At 36.5% G+C, this 20215-nt stretch overlaps 1 protein-coding gene across 2 annotated transcripts in view; it reads left to right on the top strand.

The window, feature by feature from the left end:
- EXOC2 (exocyst complex component 2) overlaps window positions 1–20215 on the top strand; it is a 185358-nt gene that overhangs the window by 19682 nt on the left and 145461 nt on the right. For both annotated transcript variants that reach the window (XM_084618786.1, XM_084618785.1), the window contains exons 2-5: window positions 597–756; window positions 6600–6776; window positions 8299–8425; window positions 19437–19550. In XM_084618786.1, the coding sequence (XP_084474912.1) occupies window positions 639–756; window positions 6600–6776; window positions 8299–8425; window positions 19437–19550 (536 nt within the window). In that variant the 5' untranslated portion in view covers window positions 597–638. The remainder of the gene's footprint in view (window positions 1–596; window positions 757–6599; window positions 6777–8298; window positions 8426–19436; window positions 19551–20215) is intronic.

The following is a 20215-nucleotide window of genomic DNA, read 5'->3' as shown; positions in this document are numbered from 1 at the left end:
TTTAAATACATATTCAAAGCGTCTATTGTCCTTGGCCAGATAGGATTTTTTTATGATGATGTTGATAATATTGATTTCTCCTTTATGTCGGTATCGGGAGCTGTCTCTTGCTTTCAGCATAAGAATGGTTTCCATTTTGGATAAATGCTCATCATTTATCTAAACTACTCCTGAGGAATCCTTTCCCTCCCCATGAAGGGAGATGTTACGGTTGTGAACGTACATAGTATCGTACCTCTGATCTAAGCCAAAGATGGACTTGATTGAGTAGATTCTTCCCAATTCTGACTACTATGACCCTGTACGTGTGTACTCTGACTTACCATTATGAATGTTAATGGATTTGTTTCTAATGTATTTTTTTTTGTGTTTTTCTTTTCTTATTTATAATTCAGAACTGGAGTTATTGAATATACATACGTGTAAGTGCAAGGACATCTAGTAATGTGTGGTGAAAACTATATGTTTATGTTTTATAAAAACATTTTTAAAAGATGTTTAGTTTTACAATTTTAATGTTTTCAGTTTTTGGTATAATTATTTTGTAAAAAAACCTACATACTATATTTATTCAATTATTGTTCCTTGTTGAACAGATTGCTGCATTACTGGATTTCCAAACACAGGAGGAAAATACCATGTCTCGATCACGCCAGCCCCCTCTTGTAACTGGGATCTCTCCCAATGAAGGCATCTCATGGACAAAAGTCACAATTAGAGGAGAAAACTTGGGAACTGGGCCAACAGACCTCATAGGTAAATTCAGAGAAATGGTTTGATGCATTCCACATTTTTTAGACTTCAATAAGCTGGTTGGTGACAGATTCTGATATCTTTACATTCAGAGGAAATACACAATGGGTAGTACAATTATCCCCATGAGTTTGGAAGGATGGTTTTGAATTGGTAATGTACATTTTAAATATATGTGTACCTTATTACTTATGCCAGAGGTGGTTTGTCTTGTAGTTAGAGTCCATGGGTGAAATCCTGGCTGTAGTGAAGCCAATGAGAGTTTTGTCTTTGGTTTCAGTGGAACCAGGATTTTACCCTATGATTGTAAAATAGAACTCCCAAGTTCTGTTCCCTACTCTGTCAATGACTTGTGTGGCTGTGTTCAAATTGTTTAACTTTACTGTGTTTCAGTTTGCCATCTAAAAAGAAGAGTGTAATAATGTTTTCCTGCTCTGACCAGGGTGTTGAAGCTTAGTGAATATTTGTTTAAAAACACACCCAAACAAAAAACCTTTGAGATATCTAGGTAAAAGGCACTATATATACACAACTTTTGTTGTACTTTTTAGCACTCCAGCTAATTCATCTGGACTCTGTGTTGCCACCTGAAGTCACAGTATGCCGCAACACACACCCTCCAATAATACACCTGGGCAATCGTGCATTACTTTACAGTGTAAATAAGTCTTCTTTCAAATTTTTGCTGCTAATCGTCTTCTGTGTTGATGTAGGAGAGTTGAAAGTCATAGTAAATTTTATCTTACCTTATTTCACATTTAGCTTATTCTGGGGGGTGTTGAACGGTACATCTACACGTCTGTGGCTGGCCCGGATCAGATGAGTTGGGCTTGCGGGGCCCAAGCTGTAGGGTTCTAAAATTGCAGTGTAGAAGTTCTGGCTTGCGCTCGAGCTTAGGCTCTGAGACCCTATGCGTGGGGAGGGTCTCAAAGCGCGGGCTCCATCCTGAGCCCAAACATCTACACTGCTATTTTTAGCCCCACAACTGTGATCCCATGTCAGCTGACCTGAGCTCTGAGACTCAGTGCCATGGGTTTTTTATCGCATCATAGACATAGAATATCAGGGTTGGAAGGGACCTCAGGAGGTCATCTAGTCCAACCCCCTGCTCAAAGCAGGACCAATCCCCAACTAAATCATCCCAGCCAGGGCTTTGTCAAGCCTGACCTTAAAACCTCTAAGGAAGGAGATTCTACCACCTCCCTAGGTAACCCATTCCAGTGCTTCATCACCCTCCTAATAAAAAAGTTTTTTCTAATATCCAACCTAAACCTCCCCCATTGTAGCTTGAGACCGTTACTCCTTGTTCTGTCATCTGCTACCACTGAGAACAGCCTAGATCCGTCTTCTTTAGAACCTGCTTTCAGGTAGTTGAAAGCAGCTATCAAATCCCCCCTCATTCTTCTCTTCTGCAGACTAAATAATCCCAGTTCCCTCAGTCTCTTCTCATAAGTCATGTGCTCCAGTCCTAAGGTCCCAGTCTTGCAAAGAGTTATACACGATGGAAGTACTCACACTTGTAAGTCTTTGTTGGATTGAGGCCTAATATTTTTATAAACCTCAGTTAAACTCTCCTTCCCACCCTCTGCCAAAAAGTGTTACAATTCAATAAAAAGTAGAAAATATTGTATGCTTGGGAATAAACTGAGTACCACATGTATGAAGAAAGAGAATATGCCTTTTTACATCATTCTGTTAAAGACCACCAGGTTGAAAGTCACTCGTGACTTTGAAACTTATGAACCTTTAAAAACACTTGCAGAAAATTTAAGAAAATACTTTTCATTTATAAGGAGGTTCTGTCATTTGGGAACAAAGTTTGTTCCTGGATTTAAATATGTATTGAGGGAGATCCTTTGTCAGCTTTAAAGTTTTAGCCCTGTGCCATTACTATATTTAGTGTGGTATGCAAAACATTAATGAAGAGTACATACGTTACAGTGCTATGTCATTTATTATTCTGTGATGTGAAGCGGATCATAGCTAATTTTTAAGTTAGTGGACTTCTTAAGTCTCATGTTCCCTGGGTAGTAGTAATTATTTAAGAAATAAAATTGAAGGCAGGAAAGAAACTCTTAAATAATGTAGAACTCTTCAAACGATTTTGCACAATTATAAACGTTTCCTGCATGTTATACTGAAAATCCAAAGTTAAATTATTCCATCAAGTTAAATTAAATAGTAATTAAATGACTGTTATGGAGAGAATCTTAAAACTGATCTACAAAGGAGGAAAAAGGGTGCTCTTTTTTGCTTCTTTTGATATATAAAGACATTCTGAATGTTATAATTTAAAATAAAATGCTTTTTCCTTTGTTAGTCTTTACACTAGAAAAGTCTGGTGTTGTCTACCCTGGTTTTGTGGGAAGACTTTATGTATACTTGACAAACTAGGGGCAATTGTATCATAAAACAAGTGTCTTTAAACAGTGACTAAAAATCACTTTCCCTCTCAATTTCCCAGGTTTCAAAGTCTGATTTCTTTATTAATTTTTAGCACCTACTTAATTCAGACTCCTATCACACACTTGGGAAAAAGTTCATTGTTAAAGATTCAACTCTCACACCTTTCAGTCAGGGCTGAGGAAAGTTTCACTCCAGGCTCTTATTTTAGTCCTTCAAAAAAACCCATGGGCAAAAGCCAGAAAAGACAAGATTTGATATTTCATACATTCTGAAGGTAAAACACAAACATAAAACCATTCTTTTTTATTTATTTATTTATTCATTCAGATCTTGTTAATTTATCACAAAAAAGCAACCTCCCTGTGCCCCCAAACAATAACACACAACTGCACAGAGACAAGGTTTATTTCTCTGCTGGTCACCTTTACTTTAGATCTTAGTTCCTCTGGTACCACTGACACATCTGGGAATCCAGTTCCTCCATTGATTACGGTCACTCATTAGTTTTGTAGTAGTTCATGTGATGCCAGCACATTCAGTTTACTAGGTCACTGTCTTCTGCCAGTTCTTCCTTGGTCTTCCTCACTTTCTCCTTCCTCCCACAGGTACAATGCTTGCTTAACACTTGCTCCAATCTTCCATATGTTGTACATGTCTAAACCACCTGAGCCTTCTGTTTTGTTAAAAGAAAAGGAGTACTTGTGGCACCTTAGAGACTAACCAATTTATCTGAGCATAAGCTTTCGTGAGCTACAGCTCACTTCATTGGATGCATACTGTGGAAAGTATAGAAGATCTTTTTATACACACAAAGCATGAAAAAATGGGTGTTTACCACTACAAAAGGTTTTCTCTCCCCCCACCCCACTCTCCTGCTGGTAATAGCTTATCTAAAGTGATCACTCTCCTTACAATGTGTATGATGATCAAGTTGGGCCATTTCCAGCACAAATCCAGGGTTTAACAAGAACGTCGGGGGGGGGGGGGGAGGGAGGTGGTAGGAAAAAACAAGGGGAAATAGGTTACCTTGCATAATGACTTAGCCACTCCCAGTCTCTATTCAAGCCTAAATTAATTGTATCCAATTTGCAAATGAATTCCAATTCAACAGTCTCTCGCTGGAGTCTGGTTTTGAAGTTTTCTTGTTGTAATATCGCAACTTTCATGTCTGTAATCGCGTGACTAGAGAGATTGAAGTGTTCTCCGACTGGTTTATGAATGTTATAATTCTTGACATCTGATTTGTGTCCATTTATTCTTTTACGTAGAGACTGTCCAGTTTGACCAATGTACATGGCAGAGGGGCATTGCTGGCACATGATGGCATATATCACACGGCTCTGAATTCTGTTTTGTTGATATTTTCTAACATGTCCTGCTCTGTCAGCTTCCTTACTCTTACATTTGTTGTTTTGTCTTTCCATAAAATGTGTAATATCTTCTTCAGCCATCTGTGGAGATTACCCATCAATCTGTTTGTGTTAGCCGTTGTCTCTGCTCTGTATAATAGTGAGCTCAGTACAGTCACATAGTTTAGTTTGATGTAAAAGACCTCTTTTGCTTTGCTTTTCCTAATCTTGTATGAATATCTTTCACAGTCCCCTTCAAATGTCATCATACTCCCCAGGTAGCTGAACTCTTCTACCTGTGTGATTTCTTTTCCATCCACATACATCTTTGCATCTGTTGTCCAGTTTCTGACCTTTATAACTTTTTACTTTCAATCCAATTTTTGCTGCTTCCAGTTGTACATCCGATGTAAGGGGGATCATTCAGTTCCACATCATACTAGTAAAACAATGTCATCAGCAGAGTCAAAGTCATGTAATTTATCTCCGCTAACCTATTTTACACCATCCATGGTGCCTTTTGTTGTCCTCTTCGTCACCCAGTCAGGTGCTAATTCAAAGAGGATTGTTAAATAACACAGATCCTTGTCCAACTCCAGTCACAATATCACAATAGTCACCCAGGCCTATAGGCGACCTCACTGCACATCTTCCATCATACAAACTCCCTTATTATGTTGATCAGCTTAGTATCCCATAGCTTCTAGTAATATTCCACAAATGGCATCATTGTCAAAAAAGGGTGTTCTCATTCAGTGCATGAACTGGAGAGGTACTGCAATCAGTATTGGCTACCATTCTGCTGAATAGCATGAAGAAGGCAGTGGAGGGTCACCTTTAAAAATTTATCTACCATCCCTGTACATTTTAAAAATAATTCTTTCTGAATATTCCACTCTGTGGTAACAAGAGTTTGTCCCCTTAAAAAAAAATGAATTTGCCCAGGTAGAGATGTTGTGCTATCTGATAAAAACCTCAAACCTGCCAAATTTGTCCGCTGTGTACGGTCAGAGAATTAAATTATGAGAAAAGAAAATGTGAAATGTTTGGGGCTGTGCGTCACATGCTGACCTTTTTCATTTAAGTATCTGTTAAATTGGTAAGAGTTTCTAGAAATGGAAAATACAAACCAACCCAATTTAAAAAAAAAACAAAACCCTGGCATTGTCTGATTACAGTGATGTACCATCTGTACTGGGGCAGGAGCTAATCTAGACACCTATACCTGAATACTGAATAATTTAATATTTGTGCGGTGTTGTGAGGCTATAGAGGCCGATCAGCAATGCACTTAGTACGTAGGGAGAAATAGTTTCAAAAACACCTAAATGATTAGGAGCTTAAGTTCTATTTTCAAAAGTTCCTACCTCCCACTGAAAATCAATAGGACTTAGGTTCTTAAGTGACCTATGTGCTTTTGAAAAATATACTCATGATTTCCTTACTTTATTGGGTCTACAAAGTGGTATAGAAGAGTTACATATTCGTAGATGTATTTTATATTTTAGTTATCTATAACTAGACTTGGAAGGATTAGATTTTTATCAGTAAATGTCAGTAAACATTGATTTCACTGTACATACACAAACCCACAACAAATATTTACATTGATGGTAATCAAAATGTAAAGATAGGCAAAGTATGAAAAATGTTGCTTGAGAACTTATTAGAGCCAAAATCCAATTGTTTAGATTTTTGAATTAGACTTGTTACAAATGGATTAGGGAATGAATAGTAATAATGGGTCTGATTTGTTGATTTAAGGATATTTACTTTGTATATTTTGACATGTGATGTTGACCATTTGTGTTTTAACAGTTTATAACACTTAATAGTTTGAATCTATTTGCCATTAAATAACTGTCTGACTGCCACCACCCATAAGTTTCCACAACTGTGAAAGTTTAATGCATAAAAATAAGAAAAAATGCTTAAAAATAAACATCAGTATTATCCATCTAAATTATAAAAGACAGGGTTGGCAGAATTCATTTATTTGTTTATAACATGTCTAGATAAACAGAAAACTAACTATTATAAGACAGACTATATTTTCTTCAGTTTTATTCACAGTAAGTCTTTGATTTCCAGGTTTAACAATCTGCGGACACAACTGTCTCCTGACTGCTGAATGGATGTCTGCCAGTAAAATAGTGTGTCGAGTGGGACAAGCTAAAAATGATAAGGGGGACATTATTGTCACTACAAAATCCGGTGGCAGAGGAACTTCAACTGTTTCCTTCAAACTCCTGAAACCCGAGAAAATAGGTATTTTGCCTCATTCAAACTTACAATTATTTTTGCTAAATAATAAAAAATTGACTAGATGTTTTGGGTTTTGTAAATAACATTTATTTGTAAAATTTAACCCACTGGTAGTTGTTCCTTAGTCACTCTTTACTTGTTTAGTACTTGCAAAATGTATACTAACAATACACATTTTGGGTTGAAATCTGACTTTTAGGTATACTTATACATTGGTCATTGAAAGCACCTGTTTTTCTGAAAGTGAAAACTTTTTAATTTCCTTCACACACTCCTACCCTTTACAATTGATATTAATGCTTGCAAAAAAGATAGTCCCAGTTCTTTAATGGGCTGTTAAGCCTAATGAATCAGTAAAAGACACAAAAGGAATGTGTGGACAGTACACCTATAGCTCCTTCTGACTGTTAATCCTTTTAAAAAAGGAGTTGAATGTTGGACGCTGTTATAATTAAGCAACATTAGCAACTAATACTCAGTAAGACACACAAAAAAGACCTTTCTGGGGATATTTCTAGTGTGTTGTTTAATAATTAAGAAAGTTGTCAAGTAGTCTAACCCCAAATTTCATCTACAATCCTGTCAAAAATGTCCTTTGGATTCTAGATTTTTTTTATTCAATCTAGCTCATTGAGAAATTAGGACAGGCACTGTTTATATAAGAGTCTACACAAAAGCAACAGTTTAGGTTCTTGTTTTCTATGGTTCCGATGGCAGTTAAATAACACATACTTTCCCCAGAGCTGTTCTAATGTTTTACAATCTAAATGTTAATATATCAAACTTTATTAGAAACTCGTGGGAAGGGGAAGTCTTGGGGGAGGAAGAAATCTGTGGTTTGCCAAACAGCAAAAGACTGAGGGCCAGATTCTCTGCTGCGTCCAGCTTCAGCTGGGTGCATCAGAGAAGGGAGCTGATTCTCTGCTGAGTGCAGGTTGGAGCAGCCCTGCCTTGCCTTCCTTTCCCTGAACCATGACCTTGACATGCTCCCTGTGCTTGAGCTATTGGGAGGAAGCCAGTTCTCTCTGCTCTACGCTCATTGAGGACTGCCACATACTGGGGAACTTGCTAGCTAAGGGACTTGTGGCCAGAGTTGACTTTTGTTCTGGCTGAGTGGTGAAAAAGGAGGAATCTTCCCCAAAATCTATGAAAAGAGAGACTGCCACATTAACTGCTGGTGTCTCTGGCAGGTGACAGGGTTGGAGGTGATGAGTAAAAGACTTTGAAAAGTGCTATTTTATTATTGCCTGTTAACTTGTCTGCGTTGGTATTTTGTATCTTAAACAGAACAGTGCAGTCTGTGAGATGTAAGATGTGATGCCCTGCCATTGATACCTTTCCAGCTACTCTAAGCAAATAGTTTAGCATAATTGTATCCAGGTTGTTTTGCTCTGTATCTTCCAAAATATTACATAGGCACGCATTTTATATTTTTCAGGCTTTTTCAAATTAATTCAGTATGGCCGAAGTTGATGGTGCTGGACAGCCTTTGTTGTTTTAAGGATATGTGCTTTGTTTTCTCTAGGTATCTTGGATCAGTCTGCTGTCTGGGTTGATGAAATGAACTATTATGACACGCGCACTGACAGGAACAAAGGGATTCCCCCCTTGTCTCTACGTCCAGCTAATCCGCTTGGTATTGAGATAGACAAGTGAGTACCAAATGCCTTTAATCCACTTTCTTAGTGGTTTTTTCTATACATCATTATATGAATTCCAGAAAAGTTTAACAGCTTAGAGGGTGGGGAAAGACAAGAAAATTCAATTAGCTGATGGCACAATATCTAGTATTCAGTGGTGTTTGGTAATCCTAATTTTTGTCTGTATTACTGGGTGATTGATAAGAACGTCAGATAATCTGAGGGCCTAGTTCATTGAACCTTGTGATGTTTACAGTTTTGGGATTGGCAAATAATTTAGGGTCTGAGGGTTTATACATTGCAGTTATAGAACTCTGTGTTGTGCTTGAGTTCTGTGGGGCTTTTAAGCACGTTTAGATAGATATCTCTTGCTTGTATTGCAATGTGAAATATGTTTTATGTATCCATCAACTAGTTTACTTTTACTGAAACATTAATATTGGTTTCTAACCACAAACCCCTTGGCTTTTGTTCACAAATACTGTAGACTTTATAAAATTGCTCTGTAATAAACTTACTCCCTTATTATAAATCTATCATAGGACTTTGAAGGGACACTACCAGTGCCCAAAACATAAACAAACCTAAAATAGCATTTAGAAATAAAGTTCCTCGGAAGTAAGATATCAGCCCCTTCAAAAACAAAGGCTGTTTAAAATTAGACTATTTTACTATGGGATCCATTCTGTCTGGAGTGCATGATTTGTTTGTTATCTCTCTGTCCAGTTCTTCAGAGTAGCAAAGGAGATGAACTATTTCAGTATCTTCTCCTTCGCACAAGAATGGGGCAGCATGATGCACACTTGTGAATCAAGAAAGCTGAAAGTTCTAATTTTTGACGTCTCTCAGATTTGACAGTGTATCTTTTTAAATGGTTATCATGACTATGTATGCATTTGGGATTTAATTAGGATATTGTCCCTTTATTCTTGCCATGATGGATAAAATCTTCTGTTAAATAATTATCATCATTCAAGTTTGAATATCTTCATTTCCACAATTATTTCTGTAAAATACTTGAATTCTTACTACCCTAAATCCTGGCAATTACGGTTCTCTCAGAGTCTGAATCCTGTTCCTAGTAAAATATTGAGAGAGTAATCATGACATGTCTAGAAAATCCAAATCTATTACATTGTCTGCTTTCCATTCATCTGTCAGTTTTGTAACTGTATCCAAACAAACGTTTGTCTGGCAAGATCTAGTCTTCATAAACCAGTGCTGCTTATTGCTCATGACTTGGTTATTTTTAAGATTGGCTTTATTTTGATAAACCCTCGGATACAGTCTTAGAACCTTACTGTCAAAATGAATTCAGATCAGCTTGGCTATGATTACTGTCACACGGATTGACAACTGCCTGAAGGGAGTGTAAACAAAGGATGTAATTTAACAAATGTTAAATTGAAAGAGGAGTCTAGAAGGGTACAGATGAGTTTAGTATTGGATCCAGTCTTACTTAATATCTTCTTTAATTGTGTAGTAGTAGTAGTAGGTAGCATGTTATAAAATGTACAGTTACTAGTGTGCAGGGAGTGGTACAAAAATAATAGGATCTAAAAGATCTGGGCAGAAAATAACGAGGTGAATTCTTTTAGAAAAATACAAGGTACGTCTGGGAAATTATAATCCCAAAAACAGATATGTAATGGGGAGGAGGAATCTGGGAAGTAATAATGCTGGTAAAGACTTATTTTTAGGTGTGACAGAATTCAAAACAAATTTGTAGTGAGACATCTGAGCAAAAAGGACCAATATAGTTTTGGGCTCCAAGTGTTGAGATATTCCATGACACAGCAGTGAGGTAACTGGAATATTCTGTGGTTAATATTGAGCACCTCTTACTAGAAAGTTTTTATGTATTTATTTATTTATTTATTTGTACAAACTGGAGGATATTCAAAGGACAACAGAAATGTTTGTGACGTTGAAAAGATTGGTTTGTAAGGATATTTTGAAAGCTATATAGTTATAGCTTAGCTAACCATTGATTAAGTGGGGACACAAGTCTGCAAATACGGGAAGTGCATAACCATCGAGGGAGGAGAGGTGGCACAATTAGGATTAATGCAATGAAATTAAGAAAGGGAAATCTTAGACCAACTAGCTATAAGCATAAAACTTTCTAATGATAAACTTTACTAGGCTTTGGAATCTTAGTGAAAGTGGTGTGAGCTGCCCCATTGCTTGGAATATTTAAAACTGGACTAGGAGTAAGCCTAGTACAATAAAGAACAATCCTGCATTAACAGAAAGATGAACTAGGTGACACAACATCTTTGACTCACTTAAATTATTTAAACACCCACACAAGCTAGGATGCATTTCTCAGATTTAATTTCAAGCTTTAGGAATGTACCATGGGTGTGCAGCACTGGTCTGACTTTGTGGAATTTACATGCTCTGTGGGCAGCTTGGCTTGCTGCCTGATAGAGGTGGCAGGAAATGTCAGCATACTAGCCTGGCTAATAATGGTAGACAATAGAAGCATTTAAAGAGGACTAGCTGTGGAGGAAAAGGGGTGAAAAAGAGAGAGAAAATGGGAGGTGGCCGGGTAACAGGAGATGAAGAGGGACCAGAAAGCACGAGGACTAGAGTGAAGACACAGGGGAAAAAAGGATCAGGCCAGAATAGCATGTGAGACAGAAAAGCTGGTTCAATGATGTGAAATGACTAAATCACCTGCCCTGTGTGTTTAAAAAAACAGGCATTATGCTTTCTTCTTCTTAAACAAAAAGTTGCCTTATGTGGTTTTCTAAATATTATTTGTGGGACCCTGTCCAATGCAAATGCATTTTGAAATGAATCATGCTTTGTGAATCATACAGATTGGTATTTTCAAGATGGCTCCAAATATGTTACTCAGGTTTTAATGATAAAACATCTCAAGCCCTAGGAATGGCTTTTTAGCTTTAAAAAAAACCAATGTTTAACCATCTGTACGAATGGGGAAAACGTATTTGATTTTGTGTATATCATAGAATCATAGAATCATAGAATATCAGGGTTGGAAGGGACCCCAGAAGGTCATCTAGTCCAACCCCCTGCTCAAAGCAGGACCAATTCCCAGTTAAATCATCCCAGCCAGGGCTTTGTCAAGCCTGACCTTAAAAACCTCTAAGGAAGGAGATTCTACCACCTCCCTAGGTAACGCATTCCAGTGTTTCACCACCCTCTTAGTGAAAAAGTTTTTCCTAATATCCAATCTAAACCTCCCCCACTGCAACTTGAGACCATTACTCCTCGTTCTGTCATCTGCTACCATTGAGAACAGTCTAGAGCCATCCTCTTTGGAACCCCCTTTCAGGTATATAATCAGCAGATAAGAAAAAGTGGAATTTAATAACCCATAACAATTCCCAAATTATTTCTATTTATGTGAAAAGGGCCTTTGAATAATGAATTACTTGATAATAGTGGTGGGAATGCCTTCTGAAGCCAGATGAGTCTGCTGTCAGTGATTTCAATAAGTCACTTTTTTTTTTTACAGCAATAGTGTACATACAAGAAATGTACATATAAGTAGGAGTTTCATGTTGTCTTCATGACCAGTCTGTCTGAATGTGAAAAAGAAAGTGAGAGTTGTTGCTGCTTTTGCTTGAGTCAGGATTTAATAAATATTTTATGGGTGTACCCAGCATGCAAGCTGTCATCTTTCAACCCGCAAGTTTAATAATTGGTATTTATTGGCAGTCTTTGACTGTTAAGTCCTTCATATTTTTAAAGTCGTAACTGCTGTTTTTGTACACATGGTCCCTTAGTAGTTATAAAAATGCAACTAAGTGCCTAAAAAAAATTAAGTTCATTTTGCAAGGAGACCAGGACTTGGTGATAAAAAGTTACAGTCATGACTTTATTATGCTGATTCAATATTTACAAACAAATATACATTCCTAAGACGATTTCTTCTCTGCTGTTGTCAGGTCTTTTTTTTTTTTTATAACTTCAAACATAAAAGCAGGTTCAAACTAGAAGAGGCTTTGTTACCCAGCTTTGGAACTCAAGTGCATGCTAGTGTGTTTTCTTCACCAGGCTTTGTTGTTTGTTGAAAATATTGAGTCTGCTTGTTGAATTCTAGCTTTGTAGTGTAGCCAGCACCTTGTAAAGGTAAAGCAAGAATTCAACAGAAATTGAGTTAAGTGTCTTCTACTTTTATTTGGTGGCTTGAAATTCGAAGTAGATCTGATTTTTTTCCAAGGTGTGTTGCTGGCTATGATATTATGGAAATGCAGCCAGAAACCCAGCAGAAGAAGTAGTACCAAGTAGTGGCCTAGAGCTGGAAAACAGGGAAAAGTAACATATTAATAAAAAGGGGTGGTGGTGAAGTATGTTTGATTTTTACCATTTAGAATATTTTTACAAGAACAGATTGGGGTTAATGATTTAATGCCTAGAATTTTAAAACAGAAAAAGAAAAGAATTTACAATATCTATTTCATGATAAGTGGGAGAAATGTTAATGAAATTCAGACCTACAGACAACTTGTTTTGAATGATTACTTGCTCTATCAATAGATATAGCTAGTCCAAACAGCTGAACAAGGTAGTGTGTACTACAGTTTTTTCTATGTAACCTTTGCCAGACCATGAAAATGAATGCAATTGCAAAGCAACAACTGCAATCATACCTAACTGTATCTAGTATGGTTAGAAATTCTCTTGGAGTAATGTTTGTTGTTTTGCATGCTGCATGGGTCGTCACTGTGGATCAGTCTCGTACATGAAAGCAAATGTTGACATGCTAAGTACATTCCACATTAGCTCTGTATCCACCCACTCAGTACAGATGCTTGCATCTTCCCACGGCCAGCTTCTGAAACATTTCAGACGGGAAGATGTAACAGACTGATCTTACACTGCCACCTAATGGAATATGTCAGTTCTCTATTGTGATATGAGAGAAGGCTGTTTCAGTGGATAAATTCATCCTTGAACACGGCTAATTGAAATTTACAGCAGCAGATATGCAATGGAAGTTTAAATTTTTCTGCTGTCCCTTTTGCAAGCTGCCGCATTCAGTTATACAGATTATGAGATCTGCAGATGAAAAGCGCTATATAAGTGGCCATGTATTATTATGCTGTACAAATATTGTAACATATTAGTTACAGCTTATGATATTGAGCCATCAGTTTTAGCAACTTACTTTTCTTACAGTCTTTCACTGAGTCTCTCTTACAGCATTCTCCTATGATTAGAAGCTGTTCTGACATTTCAATATCTTGTCTGTGCTGTGACCAGCCCTGTGTCACATTTTGCCAGAGTGAGTCATGGCCTCTCTCCTGTTATTGCAGAGGTCCTTGTTAACACTTTGGATTTGTCCTGTTTAGTCTACTCCAGTGTCCTTTTTGCTGGTCTCTCTGCATGCACGATTAACAGAGTACAGCTGGTACAAAATCCTGCTTCTAGGAGTCTGACTGTTACCAGACAGAGCAAGTTCATACAGTAACTCTAGTTTTGGCTTGTTTATGCTGGTTGACATTCAGAATCTGTGTTTATTTTAAGTTGCTCCTCTTGACCTATGAAGTCCTCTGGAATCTAGTTCAAGTTACCTTTTAGTGACTATCCAGATTTTGGGCCTGATTTTAGTCTCTAAATGGGTTTATATTGTTACGTACGCTGAAAAATCTACGACTGGATAGCTAATACTTTGTAAAAAATATCTTTAAAATAAACCCCCTAAATATGAGAGAGAAGCATTAAGTTGTGCAAATAGACTAGCTATGTTCATTAGTACGCATTGCCACCTATTGTTCTACTTACTTGTTGTGTCTTTAAGTTAGAATGTAATCTCTTGGAGGCAGTGCCTGTTACTTGTTATATTTACAGAGAGCCTAGTCTGATCTTGATTGACCTCTGTGGTTATTATAAATAATAATAGTCTGTGTGTCTGTGCATGCACAAACTTGGTAACAGAATTTGCGAGAAGAGTTTGTATGTGCCTAGGTACATGAAATTAGAATAAAATTAGGTGGACATTGTTCTTGCAGGTTTCAGAGTAACAGCCGTGTTAGTCTGTATTTGCAAAAAGAAAAGGAGTACTTGTGGTTAGTCTCTAAGGTGCCACAAGAACTCCTTTTTATTGTTCTCGCAGTATGCAGTAACATTGGGATTACTTGGCAGATGTGGCATAAATGATGTTAACTGTATTAGACATATTTTCAATTTTGAATGCATGAATATACATTTTAACAGGGAGCAAGGACCTGTACCGCACTATGAGAAGTTAGGAGCATGCTTTCAGCACACTTGAGGGAAGTGGGGTCTAGATGATGACTCAAATCTCAGTCTAACTTTTGTTTTAGTTAAGATATAAACTGTATAAAGTTGTAATGCTTTTATTTTTAAAACCCTTCAACCCAAGCAGTCCAAGCACTGCAGTAAAAAAGACTATTTTCAAAAGGTAACAAGGCTGTAATACCAAATTAGGTGTTTCAGTAGGAGTAAAGAGCCTTGATAGCAAAATCTTTACCTTCATTGAAGGACTTTGATATCAATCAAGGGGGAGAAAATCCAAAAGTTGCGGGTCATCAAAGAAGATTGACCCGCCTCCCCTCTTTTTCTATTATGACAAAGTCCAACAGGCCCAATCCTAGTGATCTCCTCTACAATGGTGTGTGGATGTTAATTACGTCATTACAGCTGCCCAATGACCAAAGCATTTAAAGTTATTTCTCATACTCTCTCTCTATTTAGATTTAATGGTAAATTAGATGCATAATGGTGTTTGACACCTTGATATGGTCCCAACATGATCTCACTTTATGTTCCTTTGTGATGTGCCCCACACAATGTGCTGCTGTCATCACCGCTACTTTCCTCACTTAAGAAAGAAAGAAATATCCCGTTCCCAGTAGTGGTAGCTCTTGTTGCCTGGCCAGGGTGTTTTGAGGTAGTAAGCAAGTCCTTAAAAACCAGTTTGTCAATGGAATGGAATGAAAACATACACGATATGTGTGCAGAGACAGTTTCTTTGGATACTTCTACCCAGACCTTGCTCTTTGATTCTCCTGAGTTCTATTTGGATTGTCAGTTTTTCTATCATAGCATGTCATGAAGACGGGAATGTTACTAATTCTCACTTCTTTACTAATCTACAAACTTGGTAGTTCTTACAAAAACAGCCAGTGATATTACTCCATTTCCCCAAAAAAGTTTTGTTAGACTTTACTATGGCACTCTGCTCATTACAAAGATATAAAATATTTTGTAAAACATGCTACTACGATGTATTAAACTCTGCTTCATAATATTAGTGGACAAAGTACTCCATGATGTATTCTTATTTTAATAGTATATATAAACTTACTCTATAAATTGCAAAATTTGTTAATCTACTATGCATCTCCCATTAATTTCTGTGGTTCTATTATATGTAGTGTCTATGTTTTATCCATATTTGTGTGGTGTTGTCTTTGTATGTATCTAATTTATAATCCAAAATAAGTAAATAAACATTTCAAACAAAAAATCTTCTAGAATTTTTCAATGTGGCCAAATGTCACACTAAAATAAACTAAAAGACAACTAACTTTTAGAGTTTTTTCAGGCTCTTTGTCTATTGAGTGTACAAACCAATTTGCGGGACTTGGTTTTTTTTTGTTTTTTTTTTAAGCCTGAACAGACTAACTGGAGGGAGTACAGTACATTGAAATAAAGGCTAAGGGTTATATTAGCAGTATTTATGTTTGTTTGGTTTTGTGTATGATATAAAGGGAGATGTCAGTAATATTTTGCAGTAATAAGTATTGTCTCTGAAAGGTGTTTTTTGGTTCATTTTTAGTCAGATGTCTGTCTCCGATACACTCTCAGAAGGTATATCCTACTTTGATGCGCATGAATAAATCCTGTTTTCCCTGTGTGCTGTTAAATGTATGCATTAAGAGATGATACAGTACTTGAATGTCTAGTTTGACTCTCTTTCTTGGCCATTGAAAGATGAATCTTTAGCTAGATTGTTTATTGTTTGACCACAAGGGCTGAGATTGTACGTTTATGTATTTTGTGAGCACTATATTGTATTATAGTGATCCTATACATTTTGTTGGTTGAGGCACTCAGTGATCATCCCACTGTAAAAATTCTTATCCTAAAGTGTCCTTCCTGTTTGAAGACGTATAACACTGGGCTACTGTCAAGTACACCTGAACATCAGCATTTCCCAGGCAGTACAGTTAGCATCCACAAAATCCATAATCATATCAGTACTGTAATGCGTCTCACTGCATGCGCATAAGGATTTTTGTATTCCACATAATTCTTTCACCAAAGGTAGAGAAAACTAATTTGGACCATGTTGTATGCAATCTCTATTTCTCGCACTTCCCCCCCTTCTTTCCACTTCTCATGTTCTCTCTCTCCCACACCCCATCACTTTAATAATAATGAATAATTTAGACAATCCTAGTTGTGTTAATTCAGTAGAGTAAAAAAATGTGTGCCAAAGGGTGGTGTCCTTTGCAACTCCTGGTGCTAATAATCTTCAGGATGTAAGGTATGGTGGAACAAAGATAACGTTTCTTTGCAATTCTCAACTTTTTTTAAAATACCTATCTTGGATTCACTAGTTCATTATAATCTGTATTTTGCTTTTCAGCATACTTTTAAAATAAATGTGTTAGAACAGTTCATCCTGGAAGCACGTTTTGTAGTCCTCTTGCCTCTTTGAAATATGCTTACCAATAGTTTGTTTTTAAAATATCTTTCTCATTGTAATGTTTATTTCCAGTGAAATGGCTGTTGATACATATTTAATATCCTCTCCAACAGCCTGCTGTATATTCAGTGTCTTCTTCATTTTCCTTTTGATCTTGCCAGTTTAATTTTAAGTGCAAGGTCCTGCAAGTGTGCTTTTTATTTGTACTGTGTGTTTCACGGATTAACAGCAGTTTGTCTAGTTCATATGCTTCAGAGAAGATTTTATTTCAAGTCTGTGTCTGCATTTATTACTTCATTTTTGGACAAGAGTTTTTAAATTTTTTTGGCAGAGTTTTGAATTATTTTCTGATGATTGGCTGCAGCTGTGAGTAGAGAACTGCGAGTGATGAGTGTCTCAGGTGATTTTTTTGATTTGGGAATTTTTGACAAATTGTGAACATGTTTATGAATGGGAGAAAAATGGGTTTGATTTTAAAGTTATTTGATTTTAGAATAAATGATCTAAATATGCACTGAGCAGGGGGAAAGAGATGAGTTGCAATAGTTACTTGGCTACTGTAGCACTAACGCTGTTGTGGAGCCATTTTGCTACTGCTTAATTGGCTGCCTACAGAGAGTATTCCATCACCCTGCACCAATCTCCTTTACTTGGGTGGACATAGAGTCCAGGATTTACCTCTTAATAGATTAAACCAACATGAAAGATAGTCAGTGTTCACGATTTTTCATACGAATGTGGGAATTGTAATATCAGGTCTGTGGTCTTTCTAGGACAATACTGTATACTATATTTAACAGTGGCCAGTATCAGATGCTTCAAAGGAAGGTTAACCTCCCTCCCTAAAAACTAAACAAACAAAAAGCTCCTCAAATGAAATAACCTGAACATAAGGGAAGTTTCCTTCTAACCTTCTACATTCTGTATTTTTAAAAAATAAATTGTGCATGGGACAACACATCCATGAATTCAGATTATTTTTATCCTACCAATCAGATGTATTGAAACTTTTTTCCCATTGGTTCATAACTTTGTGAGTCTGTGTTCCGTTTAGGCTGAAACTTGTTAACACAAAGTCTGGCCCTGTTTTGTAAATGAAAATAAATGAATTGAAATGTTTTGTATACAGATAAGATCATGTAAATGGAGCACTTCTAACAAATGTGGATGGAATGGGAAGATTTTTTATGAAATTCAAAAGACATTATTTTACACATACAATGGGAAATCTACCCACCACCCACATTTAAAATATGTTAGATTCTGGTGCAAACTTTAAGTCTAGACATTCACTTTTGGGGGTTAAAAAGATCAGTGTAATTTCACAACTTTCACCATTTTGAATGCTACCCAGTTTAGTCTTATGGTGCTTATTATCCGTTGAAGGTTTTAACCTTATGTATGAATTTTCCATACTTTTGTGGGTATAGGCAAAAGTCTTAATTTATTTTAAAATGAGTATAAAAGATTTTTTTCTACTTGTATTTTTCTACGTGAAGTAATGTGAGTTTGAATATCTGCAGTGTATACTCATTCATGTATACATATCTATGCTGTGTGTTTATACGTACTGAACACACACAATGCGTGAGAGAGAGACATTGCCATAGACTTAAATGGGAGTTGGATCAGGCCCTTAGGGACCACCAGTCACTATTATCTAAATGCTGATATTGGAAAAAAATAAAGGGCATAAAAGACTTACAGCAAAAGGTGAGCTTTGCTCTCACTTTTCTGGGGTTTAGTTGCTAAGTACTCATTTTGTACATTTTGTTTTATTGCATTATGAGAGAGTTTGAAATAAGAAACTGGAAGTTTCTGCTTGCCTTCGTAGCACACAGTCTTTATTTAACTAGAGTAATCCTTTTACTAAACATAAATATTTTAAAGGCCATATAAATTGACGTATGCTTTCTTTTTCAAGAAAGGAGAAAAAAATATTTGCATCAACAAACATACATATGATTTCTAAATGCAAATTATAATATTCAGACATTTTAAAAGTGAAAAAAGGAGGTAACAGACTTAATTGTAAAGAATGTTCATGGTGATACTGTTTACTGTTAGAATTGCAGCTATCTTGTGTAGCACCATTTTAATCTACTACTCCAATGTACATTAGTAAAATCCAAAAATAATTTACCGTTTTAATTTCAATTGCCTCTTTCCTAGATGTGTTGGATTTACCCTAGAACCATTAGTACCAGATTTATTTTGTTAGGTTGTTACAGTTCTGTGTTTTTATTCTGTTACTACTTAGTGTCATGATTTGAAGAATGGAACATGGGCTGTTGTTTTATGTAGTAATTTTTCTTATAACCTTTTGGCAGTAAACACTTTACTTTATAAATTATTTGCCTTTTTCAGAGGGCGATTTCCCCAGAAGGATTTGGAGGTACTGTTTCCTGGGATGAGTGCCGATTTCACTAGTGAAAACTTCTCCGCTGCATGGTATTTGATTGAGAACCATTCAACAACAAGGTTTGTGGACAATAACAATGTTTTTAAAACATCCAACAGTATTTGTATTGCTACTGTACATCATAGATCTCAATGGTGGTAGTAGTGGAAGAATTGTTGTTTGTACGGCAGTAATGTCCACAGGCCCTAGTCAGATTTTGGGCCCCATTGTGGTAGGCAATGTACAGACACGTAGTACAAAACAGTAAGGCTTTTAATCAGCAGGAATGTGAAATGCTGTAATAGAAAAAGGTAGGACCCTCCAGTGAGATTCATGGGGTGAAGTTTTGGAAATTTTTGCCAGTGACTCCATCATAATGTTTAGGAAGAACAACTTATAGCTTTTGCTTGTGTGCAGACCTTCAGAATTGTGTACACAGAACTTGCTCTCATAGCCACCTAATCCAAAGCCTATTGAAATAAGTGGAAAGTGTTTCCTGATTTCAATAGAATTTTGGTCATGCGTAGGATCATGGTAGTTACATGGCTTTTGCATAAGCAACTGAACATACACAATTCTGCAATTTTTCACTACAGTAGATGTAATGGAGGATGGAGCGCTGTTTAAAAAAATGTGAATTTTAACATTCTTGTAATGATATTAGCTTGAAACCAGGTATTGAAATAAAGACTTCATTTGGTGTAGTAATTTTCTCTTGCATTTTAGTGGGAGAACGTGTTCAGTT

The sequence above is a fragment of the Lepidochelys olivacea genome (genome assembly GCF_965140295.1).
Source record: "Lepidochelys olivacea isolate rLepOli2 genome assembly, chromosome: 2".
Lineage (NCBI taxonomy): Eukaryota > Metazoa > Chordata > Testudines > Cheloniidae > Lepidochelys > Lepidochelys olivacea.
The sequence above is the reverse complement of the archived record's forward strand: the minus strand, read 5'-3'. Positions and strand labels throughout refer to the sequence as shown.